The sequence below is a fragment of the Xylona heveae genome, assembly GCF_001619985.1.
Source record: "Xylona heveae TC161 unplaced genomic scaffold L228scaffold_1, whole genome shotgun sequence".
In the NCBI taxonomy this organism is placed as follows: Eukaryota; Fungi; Ascomycota; class Xylonomycetes; order Xylonales; family Xylonaceae; genus Xylona; species Xylona heveae.
The window spans coordinates 465605-486731 of NW_017264193.1; the positions used below are offsets into that span (position 1 = coordinate 465605).

A 21127-nucleotide genomic window follows, 5' to 3' on the forward strand; every position below is an offset into this window, starting at 1 on the left:
GGCGTTTGCGGCATTGTGGCCCGATATTACTTTTCCATCAATCATATCTGGTAACTTATGGGCACATCATGGAAAATGAGATGGAAAGCAAATACACGACTTTCATCAGCTAAGTCGGTTTCGGAAGAAAATAGAACAGTACGTTGAATACAATGCAGCATTTTAATCAACATAATAAATGAACAGGTAGTATTAGCAACTTAATAATCAACAAAGGGGAAAGCTGTAATTTGGTATCATAATAATAACCCGACCTCGCAGCCGCGAGTTACAGGCTCAAAATGGTAAAAGAGCAAAGACCAAGTCTAAAAAAAGAAAATTTAAAAGTCGCATATGTACCTTGTCCGCAGAGTATAATTGGGTGTTTACGATCTCGGGGACTGGGCCCTCTCTGTCGCTTCCCGCTCAATTCTCTTACGTTCTTCTTCTTCCTTAACCTCGCGGACCTTGGCAAGCACGACTTCTTTGAAGATGGCGCCTCGAACAGCCTTGTGCAAGCTCTTCTTTTGGCCAAGCGGCTCAGGGCTCGTTGCCAAACCTTTATTTGGCGAGGCAGAGGACAAAGCCTCGCCCGCTGCTTCCTTGACATTAGCCGGCATGTCGGCCGCTCCGGTGACATCCTCCTCTTCGTCTTCTTGCATCTTGAGTGCTTCAATGCGATTGGCGAGCTTGACGAGCTCGATGCCACGTCGAAGGCGGGCCTTGGCCATGTACGAGCGGATTTCAGGCAGCAAGTTGTGGTCAGTGGCCGTCTGGCCAGTAAGCCAGACGTGCTTCAGTGCTTCCTGAAGAAAAGTGTCAGCCCATGCCTTGCATCTTTCTGTGTACATCATATGCATTACCTCGCTAGTGGCTCGATCATCCGGGTTTGGTTGCAGCAGCGTTCCAATAAAGTCCTTGGCATCCTGACTAACGTCTTTCCAGTAACGCTCATGGAAGATTACACGTCCATTCTGGCACTCGTCGATCAAACCAGCCAAGGTGTCGCTGCGAAAGGGCGAATAACCGCACAGCAGAGTGTAGGTAATGACACCGAGCGACCACATATCCACCGCCTTTCCATGGCCCTGCTTGAGCATAATCTCGGGAGCGGCATAACCAAACGATCCAGCCATGGTCGTCAGCACTTCGTCCTTGGAGTCAAGCATCTTGGCAATGCCAAAGTCGGCAAGCACGAGTGAAGAGCTGGGTTCAGGCTCAAGGTACAAGAGATTTTCGGGCTTCAGATCTATGAGTATTTATTAGCATCATGCTACTCAATTCTGCGCCTTGGTACCCACCTCTGTGCACGACGTTGTTCACGTGCAGGTAATCCACAGCCTCCAACACCTGGCGGATAGTCTGGGAAGCGTCCTTTTCAGTGAACTTTCCTTGCTCACAAATACGATCAAAAAGCTCTCCGCCGGTCGCCAGCTGGGTCACAATGTAGTATTTATCCTGCAAAGGATGTAAGTCACCGCGTTGAGAGATCGGATGATACAAGGAATCCTACCCTTGACTCAAACCAGTCATGGAAGCGAACAATGTGGGGGTGGTGCATGCGCTGCAGCATAGCCAGCTCATCGTAGACCATTTGCTCGTTGCCCTTAATGTTCTTCTTCAGGATGATCTTGATAGCGACCTTTCCTTCGGTGCAGTCCGCCTCCCGCACAATACCATATGTGCCAGCTCCAAGCGTTTTGCCAAACTTGTATTTTGCTCTACCATCTACAGCTTAGCCGGAATTGCTGGCATGGGGTCAAGACACGAATGTAGGACGCACTTTTTATCGTAGCTCTCGGGCTGGCCTTGCAGCTTGTTCAACATGTTTGTGACTGTAGAAAGATTTTCGGTCAACAACGTCCGACTTGAGATTGTGAAATGAAGGTGCAGCGCTCAGATAGTTGATAAAATAAGAATAATAGTGCAAACGGGGGTAGAAAGAGAAATTCTTGAAGGGAACACCACTAGAGCGGTGCTCTTAGAGCTTCACGAAGAGGCGCGAAGCTGAGGTCGGCCTTAAAAGCTGGCCCAAAGAGGCAGGAACGGCGACTTGAAGTAGAAAAGAGCGGGAAAGCCTTGCACTTACAACTCATGGTGTCAATGCTGGGTGTCTCAAGAAGAGACGTTCGATCTCTCTTGGAAAGGGTTTATTGCTTGTCTCGGGGAAAATGCGACTGCGCGGTAGACAGGAGTGGAGAGTGAACGGAGAGTGGGTAGTTATAAAGCAGAAATAAAGAGTTGCAAATTGACCAGACGGAAAGGTAAGGCAGTGTCAGGCTGAATTATTTTGGGGCTGAGAAGATTGGTTGGCGGCTGCGAATGAAGTAGTGGTGGTGGGTAGTCAAGAGCGGCAGAGGGCACGGTGGGGTCCCAGCTCGAAGTCGATGCACCAGGCGTGTTTCAATAGTAATAAGGCTCGATCAAAGTTTCAGGGGCCAACGGATACTGTACTGGCTACTCCGTAGAGGAGCTAAAATTAAACAGCCTACGATGCAAACATTAATGACACCTTAAATCTCCTACTATTAATTAGGTGGATTTGGGGGATGGGTCTAGGGGACTCTGCTTTAAATTATTTGTTTGGTTGACTGCAGAGAACAATCGTACAGCGATACAAAAAAGTTTCCCCTCGTCCCTTCGACCCGCGTGCGTTGTCTCTCCGCCCTGGAAGGTGCCTAGGTGGGGGGCGATGCGTGTCGGTCCCAACTGTATCTGGTTAACCGAGATAAGGGATCCAGCTAGGGACCCTGGCCGTCACCATGCTAGACCGAAAAGGAGTTTGGAGAGAATAAGGGGAAGAGGAGGCGCAGTTTTGCCTGCATAAGTATAATAATCTACTCTGTAGCGGTGATTGTTCAATTTACTAAAGTTTCAAGATGATTTTTGCCTTACGCTTGTTCTTTCGCTCGTTAGTTGTTGGTTCTCGATACATCTATTTTTAGCAATTGCGGAAGTTTGAAAGTAACTTGGAGCTCGTTTCAGGAAAAGGAAAGAGGTGGAACCTGAACGCGCACGCCCTCGCTTCTTCTTTGACCCCGTCAATCGCTCCTTCCATTTCTGAAAGCCGGACAGCCCCCCTTTCAATCTTATCAGATCAATCAACCCCAGCTTTCAAGCAGGTTTGCTCTCCCGCCTCAAGAGACGTCATCGTAGCCTCACTTCCTTGTTTCCCCACATATGGCATTTTACCTGGAGCTTTTGTTCCAAAGTATAAATACTTTTTAGTCCTCTTGAATCCTTTTCCGTAGCTATACCATTTTCTTGGTCTCATACCTCTTATCCTCAAATATCACCATTCTTGCGTCCTATTATATTCAAGTTAGGGTTAGTTACCATCAAAAAGCGAAAGCACAAAGAATCATGGCCGACAAGACCGTCACCACCTCAATCGTAGTCGCAGTCATCGCGGTCATTATCGCTGTAGCCTACTTCAGTGGTGCTGCGGACCCTCTGATTAAGCGACTTATGAAGTTTTATTTTAAGGGCAAGGCCAAAGCTGAGGAAAAGGCTCTCGAAACTATGGGCGAAAACAAGGCCTCCTACTTTGTCAAGGGTAAATCATTACTATTGATAACAGTGTAAAAGTCCAAAGATTGACATTGAATAGGAAACATCAAAGACGCGAAGATAACTGACGATAAGAATGTCAATGAGTTGCAAGGTGGGATTGCTGAAGGAGTCGGCGGTGGAGTCAACAATCCCTTGGGAAAGAACCTCGGTGAAGGGCTTGACAAGGTCGTTCGAGGTTAATGAATATTTTACTTGGCATCATCTTCATCTTCTTCTTCACCATGAAGCAAATCTGATCGGAAAAGCAATGCAAGCGGAAATGTCATAATGTCCCAGTATGGAGCACAACATCATTTGGGTTCGCTTAGGAATTACGAGACTAAGAGCAATATTTTGATTGTCTCACTGATTTTCTTTTATGTCCTGTAGGAAAGAAAAATAACATGTTTCTCGATGACCTTGTAGCATTTTCAAAATTTCAAACTTGAGCTTCAAAGTGAAATCCAACACGATTACTCAGAGCAAAGAACACGTCTGCCAGCACTTGGCTGGGAAAAGACGTGCAACAGGGTTCTGGCTCTACGGATTCCAGCCATTTGTGGCTGTGCACGAGGCTGTGCACGAGGCTGATGCCGAGTTTGCCATTGATGCTTGCGGAGATTGCCGCTGGGCCCTCCGTGATCGTCACCGAAGACCCAGGACGAAATCGAATTAATTCAGACCACTTTTGAACAGAGACGAGACAGATGGACTGATTTGCTCACTCGTCTGAGAGTTTGTTGCCTTGAGCTTTCAACATATAAGTTTGGATTTTCGTTTTGGGATCAGGTCGCAGGCTCAACGTTAACCTTACCCCACGGCGGTCATAGCGTCCATCTTGTCTTAATTCCGCCAAAATTGTGATATAGCCTTCCTGCGCTCCGCCATTCTGACTTTGACTCCGTCCAATATTGACCTCTGATTCATTAGCATCTTTCTTATTTCCTCTAGTTCCTCTGGTCATTTGCTCACGATACTTTTGTTGGTGCTCACGCGGGTTCCACGTTGGGGGAATACAATTAAACATTATGTTCGCCTCAAAGCGCCTAGGAAAGGTAAGATACATTACACAGACTGAGCGGGGTTGTGGGGGAGTTACAATTTGTTACCTTGCTCGAATTTCAATTCAATATTTTCAACTGCGGCCTGCAGTAATTAAATACACGGCTGGCTGACTTGCGTCTTAATACAGGAACTAGCAAAGGTAATCATCACAGATTATTTTCAGCCCTAACGCCCGCAAACCCATATTTTGATTATTTCCGCCGAAAATGCTGCGCAATATCCATTAGAACTACAAACGAAATAACCGCTAACGTCTCATTGTGTTTAGATCCACGACAAGTTACCTCCAGGCATCAGCGTTGCCAAAGCCGAGGACCTACAAGAATGGCAAATGGACATTAAGGTCCTTGATGACAACCCATTATACCGCGACGAAACATACCGTTTGACTTTTCATTTCAGCAGTAAATACCCCATAGGTCCGTCTTACTCTTTTATTGCGCCTTGTCCTCTTTTTCACGCGTGCTTTTCCTGCTCCGACGTATAATCCAGCTGCTGATCTTTGTGCAGAACCACCAGAAGTCACTTTTAATCGGACAGGAGGGTTCAAAGTTCCGATTCACCCACATATTTACTCCAATGGCTTCATCTGCCTTGACCTCCTTGGCAAGCAGGGCTGGAGTCCTGTCCAAAATGTTGAAAGCGTATGCATGAGCATCCAAAGCATGCTGACGGGTAACACCAAGAACGAAAGACCCCCGGATGACGAAGAGTTCTCCTCAAGAAATACCAAGCGACCGCGAGACGTCAATTTTTACTACCATGATAACGACGTCTGACATACCAGGTCTTGCTTCATCGGCCAGGACTGACGCCCCAAAATATCACTGATTCGCCCTTATCGCAATTTCCAATCAGCGTGGGCGGAAACCCATTATTCATGGCAGCTAGACGGATCATGACCGCGCACCAACAATCACTGCCATCATGAAAACTGATCTCTCAGACTGATTCGTGATGCCTTTTCTGCATAGGGAAGATGATACCACACATTTAATGTCTTCTTGGATCACATCATCTCCATCTGTTCCAGTTGATTATGCTGCTCTGCGTACATTTTTGAATCATCACAAGGCGTGCTTTCAGCGGGAGCACAACTCAGATACCTCGCATTCTTGGGGAGTCAAGCTTGACGAGCTTGACGAGACCAGTTTATAGTGTATAGACGCATTGCATCTTTGCTCGTGTTATATTTTCACGCAAGGAGACTATTGTATCCAAACGAAGAAAGTTCATAATTATTATACTTCATGTCTTCTCTATCGTCTCCAACTTCCCAATTTCCTTTCCATACAGCTACAGTATATGAAGTCACGATCAGGATCAACCATTCTTGAATATTCTCTCTCTATTTTCCATCAAAATGCTATCTATGAATTCAGACACCAAGTCCCTAATCCCCCCAAGTACAAGATAAAAAAAAAAAAAAAAAAAAACCATAGCCCTAAAAGTCAACCATCTCACCCATCAACAACCGCTGATACCGCTCCACTACTTCCCTCGTTCGGAGGAGCACGCTCGCCGCCAACATTCTCACTTTATCCCCTTCTTCATCCCCGCCCCTCGTAACCTCGAATACATGCTCGGCCCATTCCTGCGTCTCGAGCAACTCGCGGGACTGTTCCTCCGCGAGGCGACGCGCATTTGATTCCGACTCGGCATTGATGTCAAGCAGGGTAAGGAACGCAAACAGTAGAGATTCCAGCACTGCGATACTACCCGCGGACGAGTCGAGCGGGTCTTCTGACAATGATGGTGATGGTGATGGTGATGCTGATGCTGAGGAGATCAAGAGAGACTTTGACCTTAAGCTGAGCAATAAGTCCCAGAACTCAGACGTCATTTGGGGAAGTGCGGGATTTGACGGGCCCGAGGCGTGCAGGATGAGGGCAAGAGTTTTGAGAAAGTACGGCAAGAGGAGCGGGGAGAGGTAGATGTTGTTGCTGTTGCTGTTGCTGATGTTGCTGCTGCCGCGACCACCACCACGACCAACACCACCACCAACACCGGAGAGAAAAGAAAGAGAAGTAGAGGAGGAATAAGCATTCAGCTGCGCCCACCAGAGTCCCGTCAAAGGCAAGAAGAACCCCGCTGCAACAATCTTGGCGAGTTCGTTCGCGACGGGCTTGCCGCGGCGTTTCTCGACCTGCATGCGTGATGAAAAAGTGCGGACTTTGAGCGCGTTAGGTCTCGAGAGGGAATCCGCGGCCGTGGCGGCCATGGGTTGGATCATGGATTGTTGGAGGCGGTCGGTGAGAGCGTTGACGGGGGAGGATGTGGAAGAAGAGGAGTACAGAGAATGCAGCTTGTGGGGGAGATATTTTGATGGAAAAGGCGCGTCAGATGGATTGGGGGGACTCGTATGGTGTGACTGAGAATGGGATTGAGAATGAGGAGGATGAGGAGGAGGGGCATTAAGATTGACGTCGAGGGATTGGGTAAGTTGGGCGTCTTCGGATTTATACCCAGCGATTTCTCTGGCGCCCATGCCGAGGGTGGTGAGGATCGAGATTCGTTGGCCGATAGAGTAGTCTCCCTGGAAGAATGTCCGGCTGAACCATTGGCCCATTTGGAGAGGCTGGGAAACGAGCAGCGCAATCATGGCTTGCAGACGCCATTCTTGGAAGTGGTCGATGCTGAATTTGTCGCTGAGGCCGATGAGCAAGGAGGCGAGTTCTTCGCAGTGCTCGGAGAGCTCGGTCCCGAATCCGGCTTTGCGTCGAATCAGCGCCGAGGCGGAGGATAAGGAGATGCGTTGGCGGTCGTAGTTGTCAACGTCGCGGAGACCGGAGATCAGGTCGCGTATGTAGACGGGTGCAGAGGGCTTCTTGCGCGTCACGAGCGTAGGGTCGTCGTCCGAGTCTTCGGCGTCGGAGTCGGGTTTGGCGTATGGTATTAGGTCGTCATCTTCGTCATCATCTTCATCTTCAGGTTCAGAAGAGGAGGAGGAGTCGAGGACTTCGATTATGCCTGGACTTTTCTTTGGTTCTGGTTTCGACGCAGGAGCTTTTCGAGAGGGTTTGGGGGGCTTTGGTTTCTCGTCTGAAGCCGGCTTAGAGTCTTCGGGACGAGCAGTTGTAGTGGCGCTGGTGATAAAGTTCGGTGCAGAAGATGTGACAAGAGGGTGAAGAGTGGATTTGAGATCGTCAAGAGTCCCGATTTTGTCGTCAACATGGACAAGGTTCTTATACCATTTCGCTTCATCGGTCTCAAGCTCCTCTGTTCCGAATTTCATTTGCTTGTCGGGCTTGTCGACAAGTTCGGAAATAGATACTCCAACTACCATTCCTAGAAAACGTGCTCGAAGCGAGGAGGCGGCCAAGCGGTTGGATATGCTGTTTATGTGGATGCTGGATCGGGCCATGGTAAATAGATGCATTGGATTTGAGCGGTGTATATAACCAGCCACAAGAAGAACCACTTGGGCGAGAGCTGCAAGGGAAGTTAAGTCTTGTGCACGTTGGATTGCCTGGGAGCTGAGAGGGCTTACCATCTTGATAGAGGGTAGGTGTGTGCTTTATGTAAAGCTTGTCACCGAATTGTTGCATCGACTTGTCGAGCAACGTTTGCATAGCGTCTACAATTCGTCAGGAGATGTAGATAAGAACAACAAATGAGAAGAGCATACCCTCGTCAGAGGACAAGGCAGATATCAAGACCCTCCGGATGCCAACCGGTTCACCCGCTCCACCGCCAGCAAGACCAATTAGATAACCAATGACATCCTCGCAAAGATGGGAGTTTCCAGCGATGATTTCTGTAATGAGTGCAGCACAACCGGAAATTGATTTTTTACTACCTTCTTGCCCTGAAGTTGATATGGAATTTTGGGCTGAATGCGGTATTGATCGTGAAATTATTCGGCAGAGAGTGTAGAGAATATTCCGCTGCTGATGCTGAGGTAAATGGGATATCAGAGTCTGGAATCTGGGTGATGAAGATTTCTCATCTTTCGACAAAAGGCCAGGACACAGTTGCAGAAGGAGGTCCTCTATTTCCACATGTCAGTAACTGCTAGAACATGTCTACAAGCCCACAAAGTTCTATTACCTGTAAAGCCGAGACTTAGGGATTTGCCAAGAAGGCCTGATAATGACCTCCATCCTTCCACATCATCTAAGGCAAGATTTTCTGCCATGTTTCTAATATTCCAGCCCAGCCACTGAGCGTATTTACTTCCACTGCAGATCCAACGAGCTGGAGTCGGCTCTTGCTCAGACTTTCTAATAATGTCTTCGGCCTCTGCGGCAGTTGACACAAGCCTGCTTGTGGCCACGACAGAAACATGCTCTCTCCATAAAACAGATTTTTGGGCGGATCCTTTCCCTACTGTATTGACATTGGTCCATATGTCCAATGTTAAAGACTCGTCTCCCAACAAATGCATCAGCACTGCCAGCAGATTAGAGAGGCGCTGCGGTACATCGCGTCTGTCCGCTTTTTGCCCTTCTGTTTTTGAGGCAGTAATCAGTAATCTCAATTGAGCGCATATTGCTCCTAGAGCTGATATGCTTCGCAGGCATCTTAGTAATGCATCACGCTGCCGGTGCAAATCCTGCTCTAGTAAAGGCCAGAAGTCGGGTATGATCGATGCCACGAGCACATTGATAAGTTGCGAGCTCAACGCTGTTGGTGCTTTGATGTTGAAACCGTCTCCGTGGCTTGATTTTGGATCGAGAAATGTCAAAACTTGCGTCAATGCGCTTTGACTTGGTTGGGATCTGAGCAGTTCAAGAGCTTCCTGAGCCGAGGAGACAGATTGTGAAACTTCAGTGCGTGGGCTTTCCTTGGCCTCATCTGCTTCGATTTCTGATATTTTCAACGTCGTCTGCACCGGCATTAAAAGGTCCTCCATGATTAAATATTGGCCTGTATCTATATATGGCCATTCTTTGATAATGTCAATGTTGCTGCATTGTCTTGTGACGGCTTGCCGCGCTAAAAATCCAATGTTCGCGGTTGATAGCGCTTAGCGATAGCTATCGCGCCTAAGCTTCAGCGTCATAGCTCACTTGGTCTCGTACAACTCCGCCGGCTTCGTCTTCGTTTTCCAATAAAGCACGACAAAATGTCAGAAATGAATGGTGTTACGACTAGCCGGCAGAGATGGTGCGGTGTCCTTGGGCTATTCAGAGTTTCATTCACATAGCTAAGGCTCTTTAGGAAGTATCTCGACCGCGTCCTTTCGCGGCCCGGACCATTTACAGACGAGGACTGGGTACCGGGCGAGGAAGTGATCAGCTTTCTAGAAAGCGCCAAAGTTTTGTAAGCCGCTAAATATGTCTGATTATTTAAGATTATGCTAATTTTATTGGCTAGAGTAATGTCCGTTTCTCTAGATTTCACAATGGACTTGGCTGATACAATGCAGCGGTGCCGGTGGATTGGGTTGCGAAATCTTGAAGAACCTAGCTCTTTCAGGTTTCAAGGATATACATGTGATTGACATGGGTAGGTCTATATTTTCCCATCTCATGGACTGAATTTATTCTGACATTGTCAGACACAATCGACGTTTCGAACCTCAACCGGCAATTTCTCTTTCGGCAATCCGACGTGGGCAAGCCAAAGGCAGAAGTTGCAGCTCGCTTTGTTGAACGCCGTGTAAAGGGTGTCAAGATCACTCCGTATTGCGGACGTATTCAAGACAAAGATGAGGATTACTATATGCAGTTCAACATGATCATCTGTGGACTGGATAGCATAGAAGCACGTCGGTGGATAAATGCTATGCTAGTTGGCATGGTTGATATGGAGAACCCAGAAAGCATGAAGCCACTGATCGACGGTGGAACAGAAGGTCTGTATGAGACAAGGCAAATATTGCGCATAAAAAACAGACGGCAACTGATCTTTTCCAGGCTTTAAGGGCCAAGCGCGAGTCATTTTACCCACTATGACTTCCTGCTTTGAGTGTCAATTAGATATGCATGCACCACGAGCAGCTGTGCCCTTGTGCACGCTTGCAACTATTCCGCGACAGCCTCAGCACTGCATTGAATGGGCGCATATTATCGCGTGGGAGGAAGAGCGCAAAGGTAAAACCCCGTGTCCTTGGTTATATTTCGTGAGTTTCCTAACTTTGCTTTAGGTGACATACTTGATAATGATGATCCCGAACATATCACATGGCTGTATCAAAAGGCTCTCGCAAGAGCAAAGGAGTTCAACATTAGCGGTGTGACTTATTCCCTAACACAAGGAGTTGTCAAGAACATAATTCCTGCCATTGCATCTACAAATGCCATTATAGCGGCCAGCTGCTGCAATGAGGCCTTCAAGATTGCCACCAATACCAATCCTTACTTGGGTGTGCCTGAAACTGCAAATTACATGATGTATAGCGGAGACGACAGCATCTATACATACACTTTCGAACACCAGCGAAAGGAGGACTGTCCAGTGTGTGGAAATCTCGCGAAGGATCTTGAGATTAATGCCCGTTGGACGTTGCAGGAGTTCATCGACAGCCTTGCTGAACGAGCAGAGGCGTAAGTTTTGTTCCTCTTCTTATTCGATCCTTGTTCAAGATATATATTTGCTGACGCGTCTTACAATGACGTCTAGTCAGCTCAAGAAGCCTACTCTTCGGACGGAAAAATCCTCTCTGTATTATCAGTCGCCACCTGCACTTGAGGAAGCCACGCGGCCCAATCTTAGAAAGAAACTGTTTGATCTTGTGAGCGATGGCGAGGAGATTGCTGTTTCAGATCCTGCTTTCCAGATAGACTTTAAATTCCGGCTTCTCTTCCGAGACAAATAGAGGTACACGTTTTAGGCGCCTAAAAATCTGCATTTACATCTTATCAAATGAATGGATTCGGCTGCTGTATGATCAAAAGAGGACAGCGGATTCTCGTATGAGCAAGCAGGGTCGCACTGGGAAATAAGATTGAAATTGGCGCTACGAACGGGATGGTTGTATTATCTTTTCGCATTGTTGAAAAAGGAGGTCTCGTATTGCAAGCTAAGGCCAGTTGCTTCTGCTTATCCATGTCATACTTCGAAATAGCAAAACAGTAGATTCCATCTTGAGCCAGAATGCCCCTTCTTTTCTATTCTTTTTCTGGGTCATTTATGCTCGTGGCGAATATTCTGAATTGGCCGCGCCATCGATCAAGAAGGCGTCCGCTTCAGTGGTGGAGTTGGCGTCGACAATTTCGGTATCTAAATCAGTTGCCGGTTCTGTGTGTGCTTGTCCATCAACGGATGCCATTTGAGTTTCATTCGATGCCAGTGTCCTTTCACAAAATCTATTCTCCCAACAACCCGATTTCCTCTTTGCTCCACCTTTTACTTTTCGCTCTGAGCATGAATGACACCGGTAATTTGGATCAGTATCCCAGGGTCTGTTTAGAAACCAGTCAGCGCCCAATAAAGTTGTAAACTAGTTTCGAACCAGATTAGGTATAGCTTACTTTTACCGAGGCGATTCATCTTCTGCGAATACCGGCGGCATTCTAGTACACTTAGCAAAACTCCTTCAACTCATCAGAGAAGCTTATAAACACATACATCTGGGGTCTTCCTGCAGAACCGGGAAGCAGTTTTAGATCGGGAGAGTTTCTTAGATGCAATTTAACATGTTTTCTCATCGCCCCTGCTGAAGACCACTTTCTTTCAGCAGCTTCCCCCGTACAATAGCCACAGTATCTTTCACAGGGATGGATAGAGAAAGACCCAGTAGAGGGCCACGGAGTATGATTATGATCAGGATCGGAACAGGGCATAATGAATTCGAATCAACGATTGATTGACTGACTTGGAGGACTCCCTCTTCTCCATGGATTGACTGATGCCCCAGATACGTAGGAATAGGTACGTAGGTACATTGGAATCTTTTCTCGCGACGCGCTTTCGTGACCAATTACCTGATTGGGCAAAGTCGTGATGCCGGTGACGAGAGGTGGAGTCATAGTGTTCGCCAATTAGAGGCTAGCGTGCAATTGAGCAAAGCACGGACCAGGCGCACTTTGAACTTTTACGTTTGACCGCCAAACCCAGTCGCTGCTGTACTCTTCTCCTCCCACTCTAGAGAGATCTTTCTCACCTTTATCCGCCACGACGTCTTTTCGTCTCTTCTGTCATCCGCATACTGCAGCATCTGGCATCTGCAGTTGCAAGCACTACATGCTTAATCACGGCGGCATTTCCTATTTATTCTACACAAGTTAGACTGCTGTCTTGCCGCTTGGCGCTACAGCGTTGTGGAAAGTTCTTTCGCTACTCTGTGACCGTAGAGGCCAGAGCTGGAATATCGATCATTATCCCCCACCGATACCCTGGTTTCGCCGATACCTAGGGCTGAATTATCCATGATAGCATATTTGGCTTCATGGTCTCCATCACCCCCTCTGCACTAAGGCCTTTGGCCACTGTGCCTCCGCCTGTTGCAAAGATTGTCCCTCCGCGACCCGGGCTCGCTGGGAAGATTCGAAAACGAGATGAGACGGAAGACATGGATTTGAATGGCGAATTTGCTGCCCCTAACCCGATAAAGCGATCCAAGGTCGCATTCGATCCGGATGTTGAAGTTCGGGTTCTGGGGGCTGAATGGGAAAAGGGCCTTGAGCTGGTCCGTGAGGAAGTTCGTCGGGCGCTAGAGCGTCATGCAGTGGGCGACTCTTCGGAATATGATCGAGTCAAGGAGATATTCACCACCGCCAGGTTATCCGCGGGAGATGATGCACCGTCGCCAACGACTGTGAAGAATTATACAATTGCTCTCCTAGGCAACGTTTCACATCTGAACAGAACTTGTTCCGGTTTGGTGCATGCAGCCTTGGGCTGCGACTGGTTAGGACGAGACGAGTCGTATTTGGCAATCTACGTTCGTTTTCTGGGCAATCTGGCATCGGCACACGGCAGCTATGTTCGGCCAATCCTGGCTATGCTTGTTGATTCTCTTGGTCATGGTAGGTCCCATGTCGAGCCAAGCTTTGATGACCCAGACTAATTGTCGTTCCTCCAGTCTCGCCCAGATCTGGTTCCCTGCCTGGTTATCCTGTCGTGCGAAAGCCTCAGCTCTACACACGGGCTCACATGGTGCTGAAGTACTTACTTCGGCTTATTCCCTCGGCCAGTGGTGCTCTGTCTCCGATCCTGTCTGCTGCCTTCCCTCATTCCTCCGACTCCAAGGTCGCTCATGTCAACTATGTACGAAATTTGCTCAGACTCATCGGCTACACCCCAGAACTACAGTCAGAGGTTCTTGCTCTGATCACTGAGCGACTTGTCAAAATTGACGTGCAAGTTCAGGTCGACATGCAGGATCTCGAGGAAGACATCGAAGAAGGCCTAGTTGATGATGTCGTCGCTCGGCGTGAGCGTGGTCTCCTCGAGGAGGAGGAGGATGACGAGGACGACTCTGAGGATGAGGACGACGCCAGCTCTGTCTCTAGCGAAGAGAGCCTGACAGACGAAGAGCAGCGCATCAAGGATCTCAAGGAGAATGTCGAGAAGATGGACTCCATTCTGGACATGCTCTTCTCATATTACACTCCATTTTTCTCCGGCGCACCCGAGGATAGCGATGAGACCTTTGGACTCCTCTTGAATCACTTCACGACCATCATTCTGCCCACCTATCGATCCAGGCATACTCAATTCTTACTTTTCAACTTTGCGCAGTCTTCGCCACTTCTCATTGACCAATTTGCGGGCGTCTGTATGCACTTGATCTTTGACAAAGGCCGGCCCGCGGTCTTCAAACAATCCGCCGCAGCCTACCTGGCGAGCTTTATCGCCAGAGGCGCCTATGTGTCTCCGCAGGTGGTACGGGACGTCTTTGACATACTCGGTGCCCACCTGGACTCTTTCCGTATCGAATATGAAGGCAGCTGTCGCGGCCCTGACCTTCGACGGTACGGCACCTTTTATGCCATGGTCCAGTCACTACTCTACATCTTCTGTTTCCGATGGAGGGACCTTGTCGCCAATGCGGACGATTATGTCGACGATGATGACTTTGTCGACTTTGAAGGACGTGACATTATCTGGGCACCTGGCGTCAAGGAGGTCTTTGCTCGCGCCGTTTACTCGAAGTTTAACCCGCTTAAGGTCTGCTCGCCTCCGATTGTCAACGAATTCGCTCGCATCGCCAACCACTTGCGATTCATGTATGTATTCTCCTTGTTGGAGACCAACAAACGCATCATGCTGGCCAACCACGCGGACTCTTCGGCATCTGGAGCTTCGTACAATCAGCCTACACGCGAAACCGCGCTGTCGGCAAGACGGGATGACAGCCACCACCAGCTGGACGCCTATTTTCCATTTGACCCGTACAACCTGCCCCGCAGCAAGCGTTGGGTAGTTGACAATTACATTGAATGGCAAGGTGTGCCCGGTCTTGACGATGGGCTGGACGACTGCGATTCTGAAAGCGAGGAAGAAGTGGACGAAGAAGAAGTTGAGGAGCATGACACTCAAACAGACTCTGCGAGCGAGTACTAGCTGTTTTTGTGTACAATGCTCTCGATGTTTTAAAATTTTTTTTCTCTCTTCCAGCTGGATATCCTGGATTGAATTTCTACTGTGCTGCTTTCTAGCGAGGCGTTGGTGTTCTTTTTCGACCTGGTGTTTGGGTCTCTTTTGCTTATTCGCTTCTCACACCTTCTCATGCTCAGTCAGGATAAAGTTGCTCTGCATTGCATCTTTCTGGCTAGGACGGCATAGCATGGCGTTGAATGTTTTCATACTGCATGGCACCCTTAAAAGTTGCTACAGCACGAAGGAAAAAGTTTGCCTGGTGTTTGGAAAGGCAAAAGAAAAGTTTAATGTTTCTGTCACATGAGCTCGCTCCTTTGCCTTGCTCTAATTGTCACGGCTTTTTGTTTACCCATTGCTTTCATCTACATCGATCTACGTACTCTTCTGGATTTAAGAACTCTACTTCTCGGGTAGATAATCGACCATATAATTGATTAACTTATTTTCAATATCTTAGTTCCATTGCTTGTTTCCTTGTTCAAGATCTCGTCTCATCATTCATCACACAGCCGTCAAAAGTCCACCCCAATATTTAAAACGCCATTCAACGAACACATCCACACATACACAACCTTTTACCATTACCCATCCGTCAACCCCAACGGGTTCCTCGCCGTCTGCAACCTCCCTCCCGTCCTATTTCTCCTCCGCGTATTCTCCAAGCCCAGCGGATTCCGCGCCGTCTGACTTCTCGCCCCCCTCGCCTTCGTCGCATCCCGCACCCAGTTCCCCGCATCTTTGCCCTGATCTCCCCACCCACGCATCGTATCCGACACTCCCGTGCCAATATATTTCCCACTCCTCGTTACTCTGCCGCTCATATACGTCCCTCCCCTCGTCACACTATCGCCCGCGCTCTTCCCGCCCTCCGTCACCCGATTCCCCGCCCTCACGCCCCCCCTCGTCACGCTCTTCCCCGCTGATTCACCTTGCCGCGTCACCCCGCCGCCCACGCTCTGTCCACTGCTCCGGATCCGCTTGTCCGCCGCCTGCGCCCCCTCAATGATCTTCCGCCCCGTCGCCTCGCTGCTCCGTGTGATCCCTGTCCCTGCCGCGCTCGATGACTCCGTGATCGAACCCCCCGCGGCCCGCCCCCGTCGACTTATACCCTGTCCTGCCCCCGCAGATGACCCGCTGATGGACTGCCCGAAGGACTTCGCCGCCCCGCTGACGGATTCTCCGTACGATGCCGCCCCGGAGTTGATCGACCGGTCCCACCGGTTCCCTTGCCGCGTGATCGATGTCCCGATCGTGTCCATGATGCTGCCCCCTGCGTCGCCCGCGGCGGCGGCCATGTCGGATGCGGCGCGGTATAAAGCGGCCGCGATGGGGTTTTGGGAGTCGGACATTTGGTTTTTTTTTGTTGTTTGGGGGTGTTGTTGTTTTTGGGCGGCTTTCTTTCCTTGGCTTGCGTTATATTATTGTAGTTGTTATTGGCGGGTTTTGTGACTCGTTTGGTTTTGTGTCGTTATTCAACTTATTTCTTTTCTTTTTCCGTTCCTTTTCTGGCTTGCGTTATCTGTGCGTCTTATGCAAACTGAACTTGGATTTAGATTCTTGAATATTGAAGATTGGTGGTGATTTATTGATTCATCTGACGGCGTAATATATTCCAGTTGCCAAGTCGATTGTTGACTCGATAGCTGCGTGGCGTCATGAGATGGAGCCACAATTATTATACTCCAAGATGGGCAAATGGATCGATGAACTCGATGGCATTGAATGCGCACGGTGAGAGAGAGAAAGATGGAAAATACTGTATTTCTTATGGCATAGGAATATATTATATACCTTACCTGCCTTACGTAGGGGCTGGAGAAAGCTTGTTTTGTGTGGGTTTTGGATGTCGCACGAGCTAGTCCCCGCGTGGGCATGGCAGTGACGTATAGCTAGTGTGGTCTCGACTCTCGACAAATGGATGCCCGGGCGTGCATTTCATAGAGGGATCACGACTGCGAGAGAAACATAGGGACTTCAGCATGTGGATTTGTTGTTTGTTTCGTCGTAATTTTTTCTATTTGCATTTTCACTACAATATTTTTCTCAAAAAAAAAAAAAAAACAAAAACAAAAAAAAAACAAATCAAATTAACTCAAATTTTCTCATATTACTTAAATAATGTAAAGATTCGATTGAATATTTTAATATTTATCCCTGCAGAACTATTTAGTATATACAATACATGTATACACCTGTTGTGATAACAGAGATCAATGATAAATAGATCCTTCGTAAAGGAAATTGTAAAGAAGAATATGAAAAGAACTACTTTTTCTCTAAGTCCAACCCCCAATCAACAAAACGCCGGGAAAAATGCTCAGGTAAAAAAATGAAAAGAAACAAGCAGGGCTTAAGTGTAGGATCCTCACTGCTCAGCGCATCATGCTGGCAAGACTCCGCTTCATCCGCTGGCACTTGACCTTCAACACCTTAACGCTCTCAATGAACAGCTCATCACTGTCATACTGGCCCGTGCTTTCAACATGGAAAATAAAATGGTCCCGAACCCGTCCAAGCTTGACCTTGTCCTTGAACTCGTCATGTCGGAGACACTCTCGGCTGACCGTATCCTTGTATGGGTTCACCACGACTGCCTTCTTCTCGCCTACGTGACCCTCGTAGCCGGAGCCCACCCGCGAGGCCTCCTCTTCAGTGACGTCTTCGAGCGCAATGACGCCCTTGGGGAAGCATGTCTGGAACTTGACTGCGTCGTCCCCAAGAATGGGCCGCATAATCTTAATGTCGGGAAAAAGTCGATACGAGGCCGTAGCTACCGGTGAGAATTTGGCGTGATCGGCGCCAATACCCTTGATGCAGTGCATTTCAAGGTCAATTTCCTGGCCAGGACGCAGCTTGGCAAGGAGAATGTTAGGGTGGAACGAGCGGATGGCGCCTTCGGGAGAGGAAAAGTAATCACGCTGACGGCCGGCGGGGTGGAAGGTAAGTTGGTGAGCGTAGACTTCAATTATAATTAGTTAAATGTTGCCCTTGAAATTTGCCCGATCGTCGAGGAAAAAAGAATAGGTACGACATACCGTGAGCATTGTGGAATAGCTTGGTTGGATCCGTCTCGCCCCTGGCGGCGGCCGGATTGCGCGAGCATGCAACTTGCAGCTTCATCACGACGGTATTGTAATCGCTTGGCTCGGAACCCTCGGGGTCTTCCTCGGTAGGTTTCTTGAACCATTTGAGCCAGTTGAGACCAGCCTTATCGCCGGTCAAAGGGACGAGTCCGAGACGGTGCGCCAGCACCTCATCCTGGATAATGGAGGTGTTGTTGTGAATGAAGACATATTCAATGGCGAGAGAGGGAACCTCGGAAATGAGAATACGGCGAAAGGCATTGGCAATGGCGGCATCGACCCCGATGAGGGAGAAGCTGGCGTCGTATTGATCGTTGTGGTGGAATTCAACACGGAGGTTCTGCAAAGTGTGAGCAACGTATCGCGGAACAGTTGAATTACTTCTATTTCCCCGCAAGAGACAATGCACGTACATTCCGGAATTTCTCTAAGCTCCAAGAGTGATCTTCTCCGGGATAATGGCCAGGAAAATCGGTAGACTGAACATGGGTGACGGTTTCAAGATTGATGCCGACGTTCTAGGGGGAAAGTTAGCATGCATTGGCCTTTGAATTTGATAAATAAGCCTGCAAATCGCACCTTTCGGCGATCAAGATCAGCCTCTGATAGAGCAGGAACCGGCATGGCGGGCAGTTGTGACTATTGTAGAATGTTTGATTTCGCCGATAATTGATAAATAATTTTTGCCCAAAGAGAATCGGATGCTGCACGGATTTTGCTTAGTCATTGGATCAGTCGTTGCATAAATCAGATTCATAAAACCTATGCACTGAACTAGCACCGAATGGGCATCAAAGCGCACTAAATGCACTAAACAGACTAAAGCTTACTCATCAGTCACTAATTCACCCGCAAATGCGGAGAGCGGGAGTGGCAGCCAATCAAAATGCAGTAAATACAAGTGACGGGCACCCCAAACCCCAGACTTGTCTCCCCATCGTCTTTGATATCAGGCTGGACCGAAGTGTCAGTGTCATCGAAGGAGCTACACATAGGCCAATTCGATATCTTAATTGCCACAGTATTACTTTGTGCATTCAATCACGAATTTGCAATCCAATGCTCTATTGTTGAATTCCTGACCTATAGCAGCATCAACAACCAGAGCGCAATGGCCAACCTCGCGGCCCGGTTAGCCGGGCGGAGCTCTAGGTGCTTGTGTGCCCGTCCAAGCATTTCTCTTTCACGATCGAAACGCGCACCACAATTTTCATGCCCGACGATACGCAGCATTTCTACTACCGCACTTCGTCATGCGGAGGCTTTCTACGAAGGAACCAAACTTATCCCTGTAGACTCAGATTTTCGGCACCCCACTGATCCCGATGATCCTCAATATCTCAACGTCGCTCCTGACGATGGCTCAAACCCTGAGAACCGCAAGATCAGACACTACACGGTTAATTTTGGCCCACAACATCCAGCTGCGCACGGTGTACTGCGTTTGATTCTCGAACTCAATGGCGAGGAAATTGTCCGAGCCGACCCGCATGTGGGATTGCTGCACCGTGGCACCGAGAAGCTCATTGAATACAAAACATACATGCAGGCATTGCCGTACTTTGACCGATTGGATTATGTCTCGATGATGACAAACGAGCAATGCTTCTCTCTGGCCGTGGAGAAACTGCTGAATATTGAAATTCCCGAGCGAGCGAAATGGATTCGAACGCTGTTTGGCGAGATCACCCGCGTCCTCAATCACCTCATGTCTGTCCTCTCGCATGCTATGGACGTTGGTGCATTGACTCCTTTTCTGTGGGGTTTCGAAGAACGAGAAAAGCTTATGGTACCTTTCCCTACCCTTCATTACAATTGTTTTCCCCTTCTCTCACGATCTTTTCCCCAGTCTCCATATCGAGTAAGGAATACTAAGTTCAATCAGGAATTTTACGAACGAGTGTCTGGTGCTCGTCTGCACGCCGCATACGTCCGTCCTGGCGGCGTATTCAAAGATCTCCCTGTCGGACTGCTAGACGACATATACCAATGGGCAACACAGTTTGGTGACCGCATTGACGAAACCGAGGAACTTCTGACCGACAATCGTATTTGGAAAGGTCGTACGCAGGGGATAGGCGTTGTCTCTGCTGCTGACGCGCTCAACTACTCCTTCACTGGTGTGATGCTCCGCGGCTCTGGAGTGCCTTGGGACATTCGGAAGTCCTCACCCTATGATGCGTACGACCAAGTAGAATTTGACGTTCCCGTGGGCGTCAATGGCGATTGCTACGACCGGTACTTGTGCCGGATGGAGGAGTTTCGACAATCCCTACGCATTATCCACCAGTGTCTGAACAAAATGCCTCCCGGACCGGTCAAATATGAAGATTACAAAATTTCTCCGCCCCCTCGCGCGGCAATGAAGGAAAATATGGAGGCTCTTATTCATCATTTCTTGCTTTTTACAAAGGGCTATGCTGTTCCTCCTGGAGAAACCTATTCTGCCATTGAGGCGCCAAAGGGCGAGATGGGCGTATTTCTCGTTAGCGATGGCTCAGAGAGACCATACAGGTGCAAGATTCGTGCACCGGGCTTTGCACACCTGGGATGCTTTGACCAAGTTTCGCGAGGTCATTTGCTTGCTGATGCCGTGGCGATCATTGGCACAATGGACTTGGTTTTCGGCGAGGTGGATCGTTGATAAGATCAATGAATGTTTGGCTCCCCTTTTTACTCCTGCACACATAATGGAAAGCTGAGCTTCATAACGGTAGATATTTGTGCTGGAGAAGTGAGATTTCTTTTGAGTTTCAGTTTGTTAGTTCAGCCAGTCATGTTGCGCACGACTTAGACATGTACCTCAATTTTTATCTATGTAGCTAGCATGGCATGATTTCTTTATTCAGGACCACTCTAACGATAAGATTATTCGTCACTGCATCTCTTTTCTTCAGTATGTCGTGCTCTATGTTTATAAAATATGTAGGTTTTGGTGCTGAAAGAGACTCCATTGG

The 21127-nt window shown here is 48.5% G+C and overlaps 10 protein-coding genes across 10 annotated transcripts; 6 read left to right on the plus strand and 4 right to left on the minus strand.

Annotated features, from left to right (window-relative positions):
- Positions 1–127: 127 nt before the first annotated feature.
- L228DRAFT_271983 (Pkinase-domain-containing protein) lies at positions 128–2075 on the minus strand (the record flags this gene model as incomplete). Its single annotated transcript, XM_018335582.1, has 5 exons — positions 128–1228; positions 1281–1437; positions 1493–1700; positions 1763–1814; positions 2069–2075. The coding sequence occupies 5 exons, from the start codon at positions 2073–2075 to the stop codon at positions 366–368; spliced, it is 1287 nt and encodes a 428-aa protein (XP_018191572.1). The 3' UTR covers positions 128–365.
- Positions 2076–2856: 781 nt separating this feature from the next.
- L228DRAFT_242408 (hypothetical protein) lies at positions 2857–3951 on the plus strand. Its single transcript, XM_018331432.1, has 2 exons — positions 2857–3535; positions 3590–3951. Exons 1-2 carry the CDS (start codon positions 3343–3345, stop codon positions 3730–3732), a joined length of 336 nt encoding a protein of 111 aa, XP_018191573.1. The 5' UTR covers positions 2857–3342; the 3' UTR covers positions 3733–3951.
- Positions 3952–4559: 608 nt separating this feature from the next.
- Positions 4560–5375, plus strand: L228DRAFT_235140 (putative ubiquitin-conjugating enzyme E2 W; the record flags this gene model as incomplete). Its single annotated transcript, XM_018330692.1, has 4 exons — positions 4560–4586; positions 4724–4735; positions 4865–5015; positions 5107–5375. 4 exons carry the CDS (start codon positions 4560–4562, stop codon positions 5373–5375), a joined length of 459 nt encoding a protein of 152 aa, XP_018191574.1.
- A 636-nt stretch (positions 5376–6011) lies between these two features.
- Positions 6012–9503, minus strand: L228DRAFT_279274 (hypothetical protein). The gene is made up of 4 exons (XM_018335669.1): positions 8647–9503; positions 8225–8587; positions 8087–8173; positions 6012–8028 (listed from the first exon to the last, which is right to left on the minus strand). Exons 1-4 carry the CDS (start codon positions 9449–9451, stop codon positions 6041–6043), a joined length of 3243 nt encoding a protein of 1080 aa, XP_018191575.1. The 5' UTR covers positions 9452–9503; the 3' UTR covers positions 6012–6040.
- Positions 9504–9630: 127 nt separating this feature from the next.
- On the plus strand, positions 9631–11616 carry L228DRAFT_242412 (NEDD8 activating enzyme). The gene is made up of 8 exons (XM_018331433.1): positions 9631–9705; positions 9760–9861; positions 9916–9921; positions 9968–10047; positions 10100–10396; positions 10458–10634; positions 10688–11087; positions 11164–11616. Exons 1-8 carry the CDS (start codon positions 9665–9667, stop codon positions 11357–11359), a joined length of 1299 nt encoding a protein of 432 aa, XP_018191576.1. The 5' UTR covers positions 9631–9664; the 3' UTR covers positions 11360–11616.
- On the plus strand, positions 11499–12024 carry L228DRAFT_3262 (hypothetical protein). Its single transcript, XM_018336479.1, has one exon. It carries the CDS (start codon positions 11638–11640, stop codon positions 11980–11982), a length of 345 nt encoding a protein of 114 aa, XP_018191577.1. The 5' UTR covers positions 11499–11637; the 3' UTR covers positions 11983–12024.
- Positions 12025–12608: 584 nt separating this feature from the next.
- Positions 12609–15514, plus strand: L228DRAFT_242413 (RNA polymerase I-specific transcription initiation factor RRN3). The gene is made up of 2 exons (XM_018331434.1): positions 12609–13511; positions 13568–15514. Exons 1-2 carry the CDS (start codon positions 12932–12934, stop codon positions 15049–15051), a joined length of 2064 nt encoding a protein of 687 aa, XP_018191578.1. The 5' UTR covers positions 12609–12931; the 3' UTR covers positions 15052–15514.
- L228DRAFT_242414 (hypothetical protein) lies at positions 15395–16894 on the minus strand. The gene has a single exon (XM_018331435.1). The coding sequence runs from the start codon at positions 16434–16436 to the stop codon at positions 15669–15671; it is 768 nt and encodes a 255-aa protein (XP_018191579.1). The 5' UTR covers positions 16437–16894; the 3' UTR covers positions 15395–15668.
- A 344-nt stretch (positions 16895–17238) lies between these two features.
- L228DRAFT_257526 (putative DNA-directed RNA polymerase I and III subunit Rpc40) lies at positions 17239–18829 on the minus strand. Its single transcript, XM_018333992.1, has 4 exons — positions 18750–18829; positions 18584–18688; positions 18123–18510; positions 17239–18046 (listed from the first exon to the last, which is right to left on the minus strand). Exons 1-4 carry the CDS (start codon positions 18792–18794, stop codon positions 17460–17462), a joined length of 1125 nt encoding a protein of 374 aa, XP_018191580.1. The 5' UTR covers positions 18795–18829; the 3' UTR covers positions 17239–17459.
- Positions 18830–19117: 288 nt separating this feature from the next.
- Positions 19118–21111, plus strand: L228DRAFT_254715 (putative NADH-ubiquinone oxidoreductase 49 kDa subunit mitochondrial precursor). Its single transcript, XM_018333847.1, has 2 exons — positions 19118–19959; positions 20056–21111. The coding sequence occupies exons 1-2, from the start codon at positions 19282–19284 to the stop codon at positions 20812–20814; spliced, it is 1437 nt and encodes a 478-aa protein (XP_018191581.1). The 5' UTR covers positions 19118–19281; the 3' UTR covers positions 20815–21111.
- The last annotated feature ends 16 nt before the right edge of the window (positions 21112–21127 follow it).